At 33.6% G+C, this 18,593-nt stretch overlaps 2 protein-coding genes across 2 annotated transcripts; both read left to right on the forward strand.

Moving 5' to 3' along the window:
• The first annotated feature begins 10,489 nt into the window (after positions 1 to 10,489).
• LOC115961879 lies at positions 10,490 to 15,842 on the forward strand. Its single transcript, XM_031080784.1, has 2 exons — positions 10,490 to 12,219; positions 15,814 to 15,842. The coding sequence occupies exons 1-2, from the start codon at positions 10,731 to 10,733 to the stop codon at positions 15,840 to 15,842; spliced, it is 1,518 nt and encodes a 505-aa protein (XP_030936644.1). The 5' UTR covers positions 10,490 to 10,730.
• A 66-nt stretch (positions 15,843 to 15,908) lies between these two features.
• LOC115961880 lies at positions 15,909 to 17,158 on the forward strand. The gene is made up of 2 exons (XM_031080785.1): positions 15,909 to 16,048; positions 16,111 to 17,158. The coding sequence occupies exons 1-2, from the start codon at positions 15,909 to 15,911 to the stop codon at positions 17,156 to 17,158; spliced, it is 1,188 nt and encodes a 395-aa protein (XP_030936645.1).
• The last annotated feature ends 1,435 nt before the right edge of the window (positions 17,159 to 18,593 follow it).

Raw genomic sequence — 18,593 nt, forward strand, 5'->3', positions numbered from 1 at the left:
TTCCTGCACTTGGCCAAAGTAGTTGCAGAACGGTCCCACATGAAAATTTGAAGGATAGCACAGTGAAGAGATGAGGTAATCACATAACAAGAATCACCCTCAGTCTCATCTCCATGAAGCTGGTCCAATTGAGAGTAAACATGACCCAAAAACAGAGGGGCCAAAGGATATTGGGTACCTCGAGCCAACTTGATTGTCAACGGAAAAAAGGAAGACTTAACTCCGTACCCAGGGAACTCACTAAACAAAAACTTACTAAGCCAAAAAGCCAGGAAACCGGCCCACCTCACTTCCTTATCTTTCTCACGAGAAAGGGTCATCACCCATCTCCCCATCCTAGCCAGCTTACCACCAGAAGAGGCAGCGCGACCACCAAAATGACCAAACAATTTATCTTCTACCACGAGATCCTCACCAGAAAGGTTAATATCAAAGGGGCTCTCTTCACCAAACACCGGAAGGAGGAAGTTATTAACCACATCTTCCAAGGTGATCGTCAATTCACCAGCAGAAAAGAAAAAAGTATGAAGGGAAGGGCACCAACGACGTACCAGATGCCTGAGCCCTTTAGCGTCTTTGAAGCCCTCAAGGTTTTTGGAAATAGCCACTGCCTTTAGGATACCGGCGCGCTCCAAGCGACCCATAAACTTAGCATCAGACAGTTCCTTGTCTACCCATATAGGCCAACCCTGAATCTTTCCCGGAACAAAATCAAAGAAAATAGGAACCGCCTCTCGAATTCCTTGTCTGATCTGAAGATCAAAAATCTCTCTAGGGTCAGGAACCTGGGCGGAACCAGCGAAACCTGCTTGGCCAGAAAACATCCAAACATGAGGGGATGGAGGAGCCTCACCATGAGATACATGAGGGAAAAATAAACTGGGAGAATACCAAGGATCCCGTAAAGGTAGGGCCGGACGTTCGGTAACCTCGTGAGAATCACTCGGAGCAGAACCAGAAGAACCTTCACCCTCAGAAGGACTGGGAGTACGCTCTCTCCTCTTTCGAGAAGAAGAAGAAGCCATCGGAACAACACATACTATGAGAAGAAAGGAGATTGAAAGTGCAAAAAGGGGAAGACCGGAGTAACAGAGAAGAAGAGAAAAAGAAAGAGAAACTCAAAGAATGAAAAACTCAGAGAAGCAAAGTGATAAGATGAAACGGCTATAATAAAGGCGCAAACAGCAGTTGGGGAAGACAGTTTATGAAAAGACGCGCCAGTTGCAAAAAATTTAATTTGAAGAAGGGATTAATCAGCGGTTATTAATGAGAAGTAATGGGAAACGAGAAAAGTGGGTAGAGGAGTTTTACCTCAAATATTCAACTGCCACGTACCGTGCAAAGAGGAAACTACGAAAAAATAATAATTGTAAGAGAACGCAACACGCAAAAAGGAGGTAACCAAAAGCAGCAGAAAAGGGGCGGGATCCTAAGTAAAAGGGAAGGGAACCCAGTAGAAGTTGAGAAAAAGGGGATCCCATGAAAACCTCAGGAAACCTAAATCACTCACGCGTGGGCTTCAGGCAACCCACGAGCTCGGGGGGCTAAATGTTGAGGTCTAAAAAGGATCATAGTGAAATAAGCCCAAAAAGAATAAGTCAAGCCCAAAAGGAAAAATCAAGCTAAACCCAAAGTAGTAGATGCAGGAGACCCATGAGGGAATAAAAGAAAGGCCCAGAGGATCCTGAAGCCCAGACAAAGAAGTATTCAAAAAAAAGAACCACGGCAAGTGATAAGGAGCAAGAACCCTCAGGAACCACCAAGAAGCGCAGATCCCTCCAGGCACAAAGACAAAGGAAGAATAGGACAGCTCGATAGAAAAAGACAGAAAAAGAAAACAAGAAACAAAAGCAACAGGAACGCGAGCGACCTCTCATGGCACGGACAGAAAAAGAAAAAGCCTCAGGGAACCAGTAATAGGGAAGAAGGATGATAACAAACAACTTTCAAAAATGGCAGAAAAGGATTCCGCCCATATGGGAAAGAAAAGGGAAAAGAGGAAGACGTCAGAAATGGGGATGCCGAGAAGGGCATACCTCAGCACATCCCAAAGAAGATGGTCAACCAGAAACTTTCAAAGAATCAGAGCTGAAAGAAGGAAAGAATGAGAGAAAACGGAAACGGGACTTACCGAGATGATGGGAACAAGACGTGCTCTGTTTGCAAAAGAGCAAAACAGGGGAACCAACGGTTCCCTGGGAAGACCAAAAAACTCCATTATAAAAGGAGGGGATGGTTTGCGAAGAAAAGCAGTGAGAAAAAAAGGGAAAAATACCAGAAAGAAGAAATTCTCTAGAAAAAACTATCAGAAAATCTGTGCAGAGGAGAAAATACTAAGGGAAAAACAAATATTACTTCCCGGTATCCTGTAAAAGCCACTATTGCACATGCTTGGATTCAACGAGAATCAAACTTTGCAAGTTTTAAAGGCTGAAATAGTCATTCAAGACTGCAATTTTTGAGCTTGATTGAACCTTGTATAACGTCCTAGTGAGCTTTCTGTAATTAAACAAATAATGTATTAATGAAACATTGTTTCATATTTCCCAGGATCCCCACAGCATTAATTTTTTATATCGCTTTGCTAATCCTGTTTCTTTCCTTCTGAACTTACCTTGTTAATTTTTGACATTATTCGATATCCTTGCTTGTCATTTTTTTTATATTGTCAGGAGCATCCTCTGCATCCCACTTGATTCTTAAACAGCTCGTTAGCTGTGGTGAGTTAAGGCCCGGTTCACCAAATCCCCCTTTCTATTTAGGCCCGGGATCCTTGGGCCTGAGTGTCACAAAAAGTGCACTCTCACAGGGTTTAATTAGAGTGAGTGGGTTTGGGCGGGTAAATGGATTTGGGTTTATTTTGCCACCTCTAAATATATGAAAGTGAAATTATTCTCTTATCATAGATGGTGAGGTTCAATTCTTCTATCTTTTGTCAACATAAATTTTATACATCAGCATAGTAAAAATATTGGCCTGATATCTTAATTTGAAGGCACACTATGTACTTTGTAAATGTTGATGTTAAGAGCATGGTTATTTGGGAGCAATAATTGTTGATAACTTGGCTGGTTGAGTTTCTCTTGGAGAGCGTTTGGATTGGGCTGAAAGTAGCTGAAAATTTTGTTGCGTTTTCAAGCTTTTTTTTTTTTTTTTTTGGTTCCAGCCGCACTATTTGACCAAGTCAACCGTGAACAATGCATTCATGCACTATTCACGGACCCACAAATTCCACTTTTCAACAACTTTTTCATTAAAAATGGGTCCCACGATACTATTCACGCATTTAAAAATTATTTTGCTATAGTATTTTCAGTTTCAACAAAAATAAGCTCAATCCAAATGGACTCTTGGTGATCTTTAAAAGTTAAAACCTTGCTGTGCATAGAGACTTCTTTAAATCTTGTCTGATAAGTTAAGGGCTTAGTTTAGAAAATACTTGTTGAATCTTCTTGCGTTGAACTATGTCAGTGTTACATTGCACTTAGCTTCTCCAACACAAGATATAAACCAAACTGCACTAGTTGTGACTTTGAAAGCTTCCAAGTATTTCGTTGTATCACTTGTGAATTTCATTACACTTTGAATGTGCTACATTACCACATCCTACAAGGTAGAAACAACACGAGCACCCCATCACTCTTAATTATGTTGTTAAATATGATTCTAACAAATATTATTGTGATATTTGTGAAGAACAAGACCCAATGCATTAGTTCTACTACTATACAAATTGTAATTATTGATGCCTACACATTTGACTGTCACCCACGCCCAGTCTATATAAATACCTCTAATCTAACTTTGAGATAGAGGAACACACATGCAGCAACTATGTTAGTACCACGATTTATGTTAAGTACCATTACCACCATCAGTGACAGAGACAAGAATTTAGGTTAGGGAGGCAAGATTAAAAGACAAGATTGGAAGTAAAAAATTAATCTAAAAAAATTAATCAATATTAATAACAAAATAAGTAAACAACTATATATTAATGTAATTGTCATACAGAATCTAACATAAAATGTAAACTTTAATTGTCATACATAATATTTAAATATGTGACTTAAAAACCCAACTTGAATGCTTTTAAAAACTACACAAAAACTCTAAGGTCTAAAGAAAGAGATTGGTTTGAAAAGAAATTTTTTTTCTTTTTGATGGAGGCCGTGCTTTGTTTGCTTTATATATATAGGGTAAAATTTAGGTACAGTACTTTATGTATAGTACCTTAGGTTCCCTATTTAAAATTTTGACATCTGTCCAATTTGACATTCCAAACAAACGGCGTTAACCCATGGCTTAAATTTTTTTTCTTTTTTCCTTCTTCCTTTTTTTTCCTGTACTGTGAGAACCCACAGCTTCAAATCTCCAGTTGCCTCATTTTTTACTGGGTTTTAAACCAAAAAAAGGACCCTTCTTCCTCATTTTCTCAATAACCAAACAGAAAAGATCAAAAAATAAAAGCCAAATCTACTGGGTTTTAAACAAAAAAAATGGCACTTGAACTTAAAGCTACGATCAGATCCAATCAGATTTGATCCGTTCCAATCAGATCTGATCCGTTCAGATTCCACAGAATCATAGATCAAAAAAGAAGAAAAAATCATAGATCTGAAAAGAAAGAATCATAGATCAGGAAAAAAAAAAGAAAGGAAACAGATACACATACACACACACACCGAGAGAGAGAGAGAGAAGAAAGAATCATAGATCAGAAAAGAAGAAAGAGTCATAGATCAAAAAAGAAAGAATCATAAATCAGAAAAGCTCCAACACAAAAACTACACAACCCATTTCCACTTCAAACACCCCACCTCCAAAAACAACGTCCCAAACCCCATCCTCCATAAGATCATCATCTTCAAATTCTTTACAATCAACAAAGAGAAAAGTAGAGCAATCAGTGCCAGCACTGATTTTCAATGCATTAGACAACATAATCAACACCTTTATAGACCCTCCTATCAAACCATCAGTGGATCCAAAACACACCGAGAGAGAGAGATATGAGATTTTTTTCTTTTTTCTTTTTTGGGTTTTGGGTTTGGAAGAGAAAGGTTGGGTTTGGAAGTGAAGCCGTTTGCAGGTACAGGAAAAAGAAGGAAGAAGGAAATATGGGTTTTGGGTTTGGAAGAGAAGGGTCATGGGTGGTTTGGAAGAGAAAGGGTGTGGGTTTGGAAGAGAAAATGTTTGCAGGCACAGCAAAAGGAAGGAAGAAGGAAGAAAAGAAAATTTAGTATTAATGCCGTTTATTTGGTTTATTAAATTGGACAAGTGTCAAAATATTAAATAGAAAACCTAAAGTACTGTATCTAAATTTTGTCTATATATATATATATATTAGTATTATGCCCGTGCGATGCACGGCTTAATAAAAAATATTTTGATAATATAATTAAATTTAATAACAAATAAAATGAAAAAAGAATTAATTCAAAATTTAAGATTAAAAGATAAATTGTACTTGTACACTTAAAAAGAAATTTAATTTTTATTTCTCCGTTTGATATTTAAATCATTTGTTTCAGTGTTGATTTCATTCAAATAGTTATAAGTTATATCAATCCTAAACTAAATTAATAATAAATAAAAATATAATACTCTAACTTAATGTAGCATTCTAACTTACTAATAAATAAATATAACACCCTAACTTAAAGTAATGTTTGTAATTGTATTATATTTTAACCTTTAAGAACACATATATTATTTTTTTTTATCATTAAAAAAACATAGATGTTAATATTACACATGAAAAAATAATGAATTCAATAATTGAAACGGTTGAAAACAAAATTAAGCCAAAACCTCAATTCATTAATGAAAAAATATCCAAATTTTTTAACCTTTAAAAAAAAAAAAGAGTTAAGTAAAGATAAACTTATATAGAAATTTGGACAGATGGATTCTCTCGTATCCAATTTCATGTTTGACGGCAAGTTTTCCATAATAAAATATTGATGTCAACAACAAATAATCATGTAATAAGAAATTAAAAAATACAAAAATATTGCTTGCTATATTGACTTCTAAAAAAAACACTAAAATGTGTGATCAAATATAGAATTTCAGCCTATCTATAAAACTTGTTGATAAAAATCATATTATATATAATAAAAAGGCAACAAATACACAAAATCTATTCAATTTGATGAAAGAAAAAAAAAATACCTGCAAGGTTATAGGTAGGGTAGAGAGAAGAAAGGAATAATATAGCAAATAATTGTAAGATACGTAGTAGAAATAATGAAACACCAAAAAAACTATGTGTATATATAGTGGGAATTTTAGGTTGTGAAGAAGATATGAAAAAAAAGAAGTAGTTTAGGTGAAACTCAAATACTTTTTTTTTTCCTTTTCTCTTTTTACTTTATTATTAGGAAAAAGATGACATAAGATGCAAATTTATCCACACAAAAAAAAAAAAAAAAACAAAAAACAAAAACAAAAAAGTAGGAAAAAAAAAAAAAAAAAGCAAGTTCTATCTTCTTTTTTTTCCTTTTACGTTTTTTAAAGAAACATAGGAAATTTTTTTTCATCAAGATCAAGATGGTGTCAACTAAAACCATAGATGGCAACGGTAACCTCTTTCTCTTTTATATATATATATATATATATATATATATATTATAATATATATATATATATACATATTATAAACAATCTCTTTCTCATTATGATGGGATTTGGATTTTACATGTGGGAGCTGCGATCATTTATTAAAAAATATATATATACATTTTATTTACTCATTATTTGCTGTGGCATACTGGCTTATGGAGTTTTCATCATCTTGGCTGGTGGAGTGTCGATGTCAACACGAATCTGTTTCATACTCATTAAAATTTCAACAAATTAAGAAGTTATATCCTTATCAAAAATAAAGATTTAAAATTGATCTCTCTCAAGATTTTAGAGTCCTTATTTAATTATTCTTTCACTTAAACTACTTTAATTTACCTACTCTACATATACTCTAAATTTTTTTTATAGAAATTATAGATAAATTAATAATAAAATGATTATATGAAGAATTTAGATTGTAATCAAATTAAAATTTTTATCAACTTAGAAATTATAGGAGAAAAAGATAAGGACAAAAAATATATATCTATTTTTTTAATTTAGGGTTTGTTAATAATATTTTAGATAGACACAACTGTTATATTTGTAAATCAAATACTAATTTCTTTTATTACTTGATTTGTCATATTTATCCAATATATATATATATATATATATCTATCTATCTATCTATTCTTAAAATCTAAAAATTTATTAAAATTTTTGCAATTTAGTTCGGCCACTTGGCACAACCACGGCGTCTAAGTTCATCAAGATCAAGATGGTGTCAACTAAAAACATAAACGGCAACGGTAATCTCTTTCTCTTATATATATATATATATATATATATATTATAAACAATCTCTTTCTCATTATGATGGGATTTGGATTTTACATGTGGTAGCTACGCTTATTTAGAAAAAATAAAAAAAAAAATACATTTTATTTACTCATTATTTGTTGTGGCGTACTAGAATATGGGGTTTTCATCATCTTGGCTGGTGGAGTGTCGGTGTCTACACGTAGCTGTTTCATACTCATTATAATTTCAACAAATTAAGAAGTTATATCCTTATCAAAAACAAAGATTTAAAATTGATCTCTCTCTATACTTTAGAGTCTTTATTTAACTATTCTTTCACTTTAACTACATTAGTTTACCTACTCTATGTATACTCTAAATTTTTTTTTTTTTTTTTTTATAGAAATTATAGATAAATTAATAATAAAAGGATCATATGAAGAAAAAGATAAGGACAAAAGATAAGGACAAAAAATATAGGAGAAAAGATAAATTAAAATTTTTATCAACTTAGAAATTATAGGAGAAAAAGAAAAGGACAAAAAATATATATCTATTTTTTGATTTTAGGGTTTATTGATAACATTTTAGATAGACACAACTGTTATAGTTGTAAATCAAATACTACTTTCTTTCATTACTTGATTTGTCATATTTATCCAAAAAATATGGATATATTTATTCTTAAAATCTAAAAATTTATTAAAATTTCTACAATTTGGTGTCGCCACTTGATGCAACCACGGCGTCTAAGTCCAACTTTTATTATATATAATATGATATATATATATATATATATATAGAGTTTTTATTTATTTTTAATCATTACCAAGTGAGACCCACAATTTTATTGAATAATGTGAATTCATTGAATGGTAGACTTCTACAAGCCGCTTGGTATAGAGCATAAAAAAATTCTACAGGCGGCTTTGTCCTATTGAGTTTACTAAGCGGGACTCATTGATTTTATACATAGAATTGTACTACTACTAAAGCTGGAAAGGTTACGTTAATTCACTTAATTGGGGCTTTTTTTTTTTTTTTTTTGTGTAGGGGGTAAATATGGTATTTCAGGTCATTATTAGTTAAAAACATTTGAAAGTTCCCGCCCGGGGGGGTGGGGGGGGGTGCAAGTCCTCCGCCCACCATCAACGTTACTTTCATTATGTCATTTTTTTCTTTTTCTGGTTTGCTTGTGCTGCTTGTTTTGAAGCAAATACCAGTAAGTGAACAAAGCAAGGTACAGCTTCTTGATTGGATCTAGATTTACTAATACAGCTATCCAATCAGTTTCTAACAAAACTTGCAATTCCCAACTTACTCGACCAATGGTCTATTTTACACTGACCTTATGGGCACATTAGTTAATTTAGTTGGATACATATATACAATACTGTCACCAAAAAAAAAAAAAAGTGCGGTGGTACTATCAAATTGGTCCGAGATTATATTTGAATGATTTTCAAACCAGATAAAATAGGGTGAGTGATGCAAAACATATTTAGAGGGAGAACAATTTGTGTTTGAAAAACTAAAAAATTGGGCATTTTTTTTCTTTTCTATCTTTTGGGTGTGTGTGTGTGTCATTCTTTGAAGTAAAATAATATGAAGTGAAGAAATCTGGATCTTTTCCCCTTTTAGTGCTGTTATTTGGAATATTAATGGAATTCTGGTGTAGATTCTATACTTGAATTTCTCAGTATGCTAAGTGCCATCATAATTGTTTAATGCTTTTGTCAAAATTCTGGTGCTCTTGAAGTACTAGGTTGGTATCAAGGTTATAATATTATTTCAGTAAAGTATATGATGAGCTATGGGATTAGAATAATATGCTGAATATGATCAATATATAAGGTATAGCTCAAATAGCACCTCATAAGAGCAAGGGGTGAGGGGGTGAAGTCAAAAGTTAAGACCCATTGAACTTAAAATGACACAATGATTTTAAAACCCAGAAAATCCATGTGTTAACTTACCTATATTTATTTCCCATAAAATAAATAAACAAATAAATATTTATGTTGCCTATGGGAATACCCATTTTTGTCTCTAGACGATTATCAAAGGGTCCACTTTTGAACATGTGGCCAAGGAAAATGACTTTTATAAATATCTTTGTTGCCTATGGAAATACCCATTTTTGTCTCCTTGACGATTATCAAAGGGTCAGCTTTTGAACATGTGGCCAGGAAAATTGACTCTAGATATTTTGGTAAGATATTTCCAAATTTATTAAATATGGTCTTAATCTACATTTGCATAGGGAATTAACCATAAACAAATATGAAAGCAAGCTTAGCTGGACTCTTTTCTTGGTATCAACTTGAATTCTTTGTGTAAATATGAAACTTGAATTTCAATCTAAACCTCAACTTCTTGTTTTATTTGTTAATGATTTGATATGAAAATGCTGCAACAAGTAAAATTAGTAGACAAAATAAATATATATATATATATATATATATATAATATACTTGCAAAAAAAGAAAATTATATACATAATTATACATATTTTGTCTACCTAAATAAAATATTGACCATCTTGACTTGAAAATCTCAAGAATTTGGCTTCAACAAAAATTGGAGTAATGTTAGGGATACAACAAAATGATACAACAATTTTACAACATTCTTAATTTAGCATATCAACTCACTTATAGGTCCATTACAATCTTTAATTTTTTAAAAATAATTTAATTAATTAAAATTTTTCGGTATGCTAATTTAGGAATGTTGTAAAATTATTGTGTCATTTTGTTGTATCCTAACATTAATCACAAAAATAGTTTTGGCCTACCAAACGTAATACTTCAACAAAAAATTAAAAGCACAAATAACAACAATAAAAAATGGCACAAATAACTACAAACATAACCCAAACAAGCAACAAGATTAAGCCAAAGATTAAAGGAGATTAGTATTCCCCAAAAAAAAAAAAAAAAAAAAGACTAGAAGATCTATGGTCTCTAAATAGGCAAAGAAAAATCCAAAATTGAACTAACTACTTTTCTAGTCAAAAGAATTAAAGAAGTGTGTATAGCTGTATAAGTATAGTCACTTTATTGACCCAAAAAAGAAGGAAAAAAACAAGCTACCACTACCACCCCTCCCAGTCCACACGCCAACCAAACCAAAAGGCAAGTTTCATCTCTCTCCACAAAAAGTGTGTGAACCTTTTAGGCTCTAGCAGCAGAGATTATTGAAGACTTTGCTGCCCATCTGACTCTCAGATAATCTATATCAAGGTATGAGTCCATCTCCAACAATTTTTCGCTACATTTGGTTAATCTATAAATTCCTTTTCTTTTTTCCTAAACAAGTTAGGATGTTTTTTTGTTTTGTTTCACGTTGTAAAGATGGAAAGTCAACATGTTTGCAACAATGAGCATTCTTTGGTATTCAATGAAGACGAGAAAAGAGGAATTCTTTGTTGGGCATGCAGGGAACCAGTATTGGGTCCTAGTTACAGTTGCATAAAATGCAACAAGTTTCACCATCATAAATCGTGTGCAGAACTACCTCGTGAGTTGCAACATCCTTTGCATCCAAAACATTCTCTCATTCTCTTTGCGGAATGGAAATGTGTTTGCGACGAAGAGTATAGCAAATGTGAAGTTTGCAAAGAATTTCTTGAGGAATACACTTATGGTTGTTCCCATTGCAACTTTAACCTTCACAGCAAATGCGCTACTTTACCACTCACCATAGAAACTGAAGTCCATAACCACCCATTAACACGCATGTGGAAGTCAATAAAGTTCACTTGTGACCTTTGTGGCAAAGAAGGCAATGTGCCCTTTCTTTGTGCACCGTGCAATTTCTGTATTCATCCAAGTTGTGCGTCTTACGTACGCAATGTCAAAGTTATACGTCATGACCACATCCTCCACCTTACCATTTCTTCTCTTGAAGTCAATCAATCTGTTTCTCGATTTTGTCGCCTCTGTGTTCAGAAAGTGGACACTGATTATGGGTTTTATTATTGCTCAAGTTGCGATTTTGTTGCCCACCTTGACTGTGCTATGGACAAGGAAAATAGAGAGGACATAAATTTGCTGAAACTGACAAATGAGTCAAAAAATGATGATCTAGACCTGGATGGATCTATAAACTCAAAAACTTACATAGAAAAAAAAATCAATGTAGGTGAAGATGGAATTGAAATTGCCACAGAAATCGAACACTTCAGTCATGAGCATGACTTAAAGCTTACGGATAAGGTTGAGAATAACAAAAAATGTGATGGTTGCTTACAAGTCTTTCTCCCTCCATTTTACAGTTGTACCAAGTGCAACTTCTTTCTTCATAAATCTTGTATTGAATTACCTAGAAAAAAACGACACCCACTTCATCGACACCCACTCAACCTTCTCCCAAAGGCACCTTATAGGAGTAAGTTATTTAGGTGTGATGCTTGTTGCCAAGATTGCAATGGCTTCACCTACCATTGTGAGGAATGCAACTTTGATCTTGATGTTCAGTGTAGTTTGATGTTGGATGTCCTTATCCACAATGGTCACGAGCATCATCTTCACCTCTCCAACACAAGATATGAACAGAAATGTAGTAGTTGTGACTTTGAAAGTTTCCAAGTATTTCGTTGTATTACTTGTGAATTTGCATTAGATTTTAAATGTGCTACACTACCACTTACTGCAAGGTACAAACAACATGAGCATCCCTTCACTCTTAGTTATGCTGTTGAAGATGACTCCGGTGAATATTATTGTGATATATGTGAAGAAGAACGAGATCCAAAGTTTTGGTTCTACTACTGTGCAGAGTGTAGTTATCCTGCTCATCCAAAATGTATTCTTGGGAACTACCCAAATTTTAAGTTTGGAGGTGCTTACTCATTTTATTGTCACCAACACCCCCTTACTTTCATTGAGAAAACTAAAGACCATCCTGCCTGTCACAAATGTGGCTATCCCTGTAAAGAATTTATCTACCAATGTGCCCCATGTAATTTCAATTTGCACAGACCTTGTTTATGGAAATGACAAATGTGATTTTTATACTAGACTTGGTCCACATAATTTTTGGTGCGAGAAATTCATCAAATGACATTGCAATAGTTATTTTTAATGCATTTTCTTGGTATCATGATCCACATAGGACATAAATACACTATCCAACTCATGGTTGTATGTGTTTGGTTGTACCTTGCCTTGTCCTCATATGTTAGAAACAAGAAGTGTGTAGATAGTAGGATTTTTTTAGTTTTAAATGTTTTATGGTGCTATATCTAAAATGGGAAGTTGGCACTCAATGTGGAACATTGAGTTAGGGATATGATGACAATCCAGGTAGTAAAAGCTGAACTACAAGAATTTCTTATCATTTTGTAAGAACGTTTTTCCTCTCTTTTCTCTTTTTATGCAATTTTGAACGCATTCATTTTTCTTAAGCTCATTGCTCATATTAAATTGACCATCTCCTCTTCTTCTTCCTTAGGTGGATTCCCGTTATTTTGAAGAGGGAAATGTGAAATTAGATGCAAAACATGAATGCAAAGATTCAAAAGCATTTCAAGTTATTACATATTTACATGTTCATCAACATCTTTTATGTCATTATTATCATTATCATTATCATTGTCATTGAACTTATTTCCATGAAAGCGCAATTATGAATGATAACTCAAGGGCTTAGTTTTATCATTATCATTGAACTTATTTCTATGAAAGCGCATTATCATTGAACTTATTTCTATGAAAGCGCAATTATGAATGATAACTCAAGGGCTTAGTTTTATCATTATCATTGAACTTATTTCTATGAAAGCGCAATTACGAAGTCAGACTTTCTTGCTTTGAACAATGTCATTCTTACATAGCACTTGTAAAATTTCAAGCCTTTATTAATTATACTTTGAAGTTTTGTTCTATGATATCCGGTATTTATGCCCCTACTAATCATACTTTTAGAAATTTTTGTTCAATAAAAATGTTTGCAAGTGTTGTATCTATGGTATACACTCAAGGTTGTGTTATTGCTATTGGGGTACTTTTGGTGCAGAAAAAGAAAAAGAAAATTATATTTTTCAATGGGTCAAGGGTATTGTTGATTTAATTACAATCCTATAAAAAAAACAACGGTGTTTAAATAACAAAAACTATTGTTTAAACATCACAACACGTATTTTCACATACTTTTTTACCCACACATATTTCCACAAAGCTTAAACAACGTTACTAGAGGTGTAACACCCCATAATTTTGATACCAATTTAATTCTTATACGTAAATTAAAAAGGAGACTCACAATTAAATGAATTTAATTGATTTGGGCCTAAGATATTAAAAATAAGATAAATACTATGGAATATGAAGCCCAAGTGAGGTGGCATAAGTAAATATATGGGCATTGATAAACTTTTAAAAACCCTAGCCTTTTACCTCTTAAGATACACGTATATATATAAAATATTTTTTTTGTTTTAGCTGCAACACACGGTTGAACAACTTATTTTTTCCTGCTTTGCGGCTGAATGTGAGACTGCTGCAGGTATTGTTTCCTTTAGCTTTAAATTTAGGGAGTTGAATATTCAATGGCTAGACTTGTCCCACGTTTGCAAGAAAGAGCTATGCTTGAAATTACTTTAGTAGCTAATAGGATAATAGGCATCACTTCATAAACCCAACCTATCAATATATTAAATGAAAAAGGACTTCTAGGCATATGTTTTGATTTCTCCATCTCTACCTATCCTTATATTAATGGAGAAGATGACCTATAATTGTTATCATATTGGAGTAAGAATGATGCATATAGCCTTTTTGTTTTTTCCTAATTTCATTGTCAAATATAGGGTCCGTTTGGATATAATTGAAAATTAAAAACTGAAACTGAAAACTGAAAAACACTGTAACAAAATAATTTTTAAATGTGTGAATAGTACCATGGGACCCATTTTTAATGAAAAAGTTGCTGAAAAGTGAAATTTGTGGGTCCATAAACAGTACATGATGTGCACTGATTGACTGAAAAAGTCAGAAAAGTCAAACTTTGCGGCTACTATTCATTGAACATTGCATGAACAGTAGCCACAAGTCTAAAAAACATGTGAAAAAAAAAAAGGGGAAAACAAAGGCGCAGAGGAAATCAGCCCAATCCAAACGTACTCATAGTCTTGACCCTTTCAGCCACTAGCAAGTTGAGATGCCTTCTTAAAACAAGAAATTTCCAACAAAGAAAATATCTAGATATTTCTTATACCCTTTCCAATGACATCAAAATAATGCTTTCATTGTTTTTCTATATTAGCAAAGAAAACGTCCACTAACTAGGAATGAAATTGGGCAGTAGAGAGGGAAAAAAATTTTGAGCATAACTAGGCCCTACGTATAGTTTGAAATTATAAGGCAGCCTCAGTACCACAATCAAAGTGGCACAGAGAATCTAACATCTTTGTAGACTTTAATATTGATAGATTAAACTATCTAAGTGTGAAAACTGATTTTAAGCAAGAAATTTGTGTATTGATAAACTTATTTTTGGTGTTGTTAAGTTCTAATTCTACTGGTTTAGTGTGACTCAAGGGTGGTTGATTTCATTTTTTTTTTTTTTAAACTAAGAGGTAAGTGGTGTTTACTAATTTTGAGAGTTTTTCCAAAATGGTGTTGACTATCAAACTATTCTCATATCAAGAAATATGTTGATATTTTATATATAAGTTGATATTTTATAATTGTTTGATGTGCACATTGACTATTCGTTTTATGAAAAATTTGTGGGACAACTTGAATTTATTTTACCTTGTATGTGTGAAATATATCTTTATATTTTTGAGAATTATGAATGGATTATTTTTGTGAGCCTATTGAATTTGTTTTGAAAACCTAGGCAAGTCGTGATTAAAAGTTCAGTATTGTATTTAGTCCTTAGTAAGGGACAATCATACTGCAGCTAATCCTTAGTAAGGGATGGTCCCAGAAAAAGGGACAGTGCATAATCTATAAAGGGTATGTGTCCAATCTCCAATTATTTTGATCTATATTTTGATTTGGATTTGGATTTTGGGTACCATCTAGCGTTCTATAAATAAATTCCTGTTCTTTTTTCTAAACAAATTGGGTGCTGTTATATCTTGTTATATGTTCATGTGATATAGATGGAAATTCAACATTTTCGCCACGATGAGCACCCGTTAGTCTTCAATGAAGACGAGAGAGGAGGATGTCTTTGTTGGGCATGCCTGAAACCTGTATTGGGTCCTAGCTACAGTTGTATAAAATGCAAAAGTTACCACCATCATAAATCATGTGCGGAACTACCCCCTGAGTTGCAACATCCCTTGCACCCAAAACATCCTCTTATTCTCTTTGACGAACGGAAATTTCGTAAAGACGAAGAATATAGCAAATGCGAACTTTGCAAAAAATATCGTACTGGATACATTTATGGATGTTTCCGTTGTAACTTTAACATTCACAGCAAATGTGCTTCCTTACTGCTCACCTTAGAATCTGAAGTCCACGACCACCCATTAATTCGCATTTGGAAGTCGATGAAGTTCACTTGTGACCTTTATGGCAAAGAAGGCAATTGACCCTTTCTTTGTGCCTAATGCAGTTTCGGTATTCATACAACTTGTGCTTCTTCTTATCTACGCAGAGTCAAAGCTATACGTCACAACCACCCCCTCCATCTCACCTCTTCTTCCCGTGAAGTACCTCAATCTGATTCCTCATTTTGTCAACTCTGTGTTCGAAAAGTGAACATAGACTACAGGTTCTACTACTGTTCGAGTTGTGATTATGTTGCCCACCTTGATTGTGCTTTGGATGAGAGAAATAGGGAGGACATAAATTTGCTTAAACTTACAGATGGGGAGTCCAATGAGCTAGAAATTGAAGATTTAGAGCTGGATGGATCTGTTGACTTAGCAACTTACAAAGTCAAAAAAATCAATGAAGGTGAGGACGGAATTGAAATTCCCACAGAAATCGAACACTTCAGTCATGAGCATGATTTAAAGCTTTCTAACGAGGTTGAGAATAACAAAAAATGCGATGGGTGCTTACGAGCCATTCTCCCTCCGTTTTATAGATGTGCCAAGTGCAATTTTTTTCTTCATAAATCTTGTATTGAATTACCTAGAACAAAGAAACACCCACTCACCCTCCTCCCAAAGGCACCTTATGGGAGTAAGTCATTTATGTGTAATGCTTGTGAACAATCTTGCAATGGCTTCACCTACTATTGTGAGACATGCAGTTTTGATCTTGATGTTCAATGTAGTTTGATCTTGGAAATCCTTTCCCACAAAGGTCATGAGCATCCTCTTAACCTCTCCAGCACAAGACATAGTCAGAATTGTAGTAGTTGTGACTTTGAAAGTTCCCTATTTTACGATCAAAATTCCCAAGTATTACGTTGTGCCACTTGTGAATTTGCATTGGACTTTAAATGTGCTACACTATCATTGAATACAAGGTACAAACAACATGAGCATCCCTTTACTCTCAGTTATGCTGTTGAAGATGACTCCGGTGAATATTATTGTGATATCTGTGAAGAAGAACGAGATCCAAAGCATTGGTTTTATTATTGTGCAGATTGTAGCTATCCTGCTCATCCTAAATGCATTCTTGGGCAATACCCAAATTATAAGTTTGGACGTGCTTATACTTTTGACTGTCACGCACACCTACTCACTTTCATTGAGAAAACTAAAGACCACCCCGAATGTCACAAATGTGGTGAGCCTTGCAAAGAGCTTTTCTACCAATGTGCCATGTGTAATTTCAGCATGCACGAACAATGTGTATGGAAATGACAAATGTAATTTTCATTTTCATTTTGTACTACACTTAGTCCACATAATTTTTGTTCTGAGAAATTTGTCAAAAGAGAATGCAGTAGTTATTTTTAATGCTCTTTCATGGCATCATGATTCAGAGAGGACATAAATACATTGAACCACCTCGTGGTTGTTTGTGTCTTGCTGTACCTTCCCATGTCCTCATTTCTTAGAAATAAGAAGTGTGTAGATTATAGGATTTTTCAAATTTTTAATGTTTTAGGGTACAATATTTAGAATGGAAAGTTGGCGCTTAATGCAGAACATTGAGTTCGGTGATGATGAACAATAATGGAACTAATTGGCAAACTTTAGGTATTTATTATCGATTGTGTAGCATTCCTTTTTCCTCTGTTTTCTGTTTCTATAAAATTCAGACTCCACTCATTTGCTTGATCTCATATTAAATTGTCCATCTCTTCTTCTCCTATATTAGGTGGGTGGCCATTATTTTGAGGAGATAAATGTGCAATTAGATGCAAAACATGAATGCAAAAATTCAACAACATTTCAGTTTATTACATATTTTCATGTTTATCAACATCTATTATGTCATTAGTTTTAGTTATTGTTATTATTGTTGTTACTAGTATTTCTATGAAAGCACGATTATGCATGATTAAAAAGTGCCCTTATCATATATGGTAAGGTTCTTTTCTTAATTCAACAGCACACTACATACTTTGTAAATGTTGATGTTAAGAACATGTTGACTAGGGAGTAATAATTTTTAATAACTTGGCTGGTTGATTTGTATTGTCTAATTGAATGTATTTCTGGGTAATCTTTAAAGCCTTGCTAGGTGTAGAAACTACTTCAACTCTTATTTGATAGGTTAAGGTCTTAGTTTAGAAAATGTTAGACGAACCTCCTGTTTTTGAACAATGCCATTGTCGCATAGCACTTTCAAAATTTCAGGCCTTTGTTACTTGTAATTTTGATGTTTTTGTTCTATAACATTCACTATTTATGTCCCTGTTGATCATACTTAGAGAATTTTTTGTTCAATAACAGAGGTTTGCAAGTGTTATAACTATAGTATACACTCAAGGTTATGTTATAGCTGTTGGGGTACTTTTGGGGCAGAAAAAGAAAATGAAACCTGTTTCTTTCACTCGGTCAGGGGTAATAGTGATTTAATTGACAGTTTTTTGGCAACCTTGGTGTATAACAAGACAAGTATAGATATCACTGATTCTGGCAGAGTATCTCACATTCTGGTTTTTTACAACTTTTAAGAGTAAGCTGACATGCAATTCATTGACACAAAATAACATTTTGAGGAAATGGTACTTAGACATGGTGGTTTAGGATGATGTAGCCAATGGGGCTTCTTTCGAACATAACAATGGGATGGAAGGCAAGATCGTGAGATTCGGAAGGGGGGGGGGGGTGTGTAAGTTATCAATAA

This window comes from Quercus lobata, chromosome 9, assembly GCF_001633185.2.
Source record: "Quercus lobata isolate SW786 chromosome 9, ValleyOak3.0 Primary Assembly, whole genome shotgun sequence".
NCBI lineage: Eukaryota > Viridiplantae > Streptophyta > Magnoliopsida > Fagales > Fagaceae > Quercus > Quercus lobata.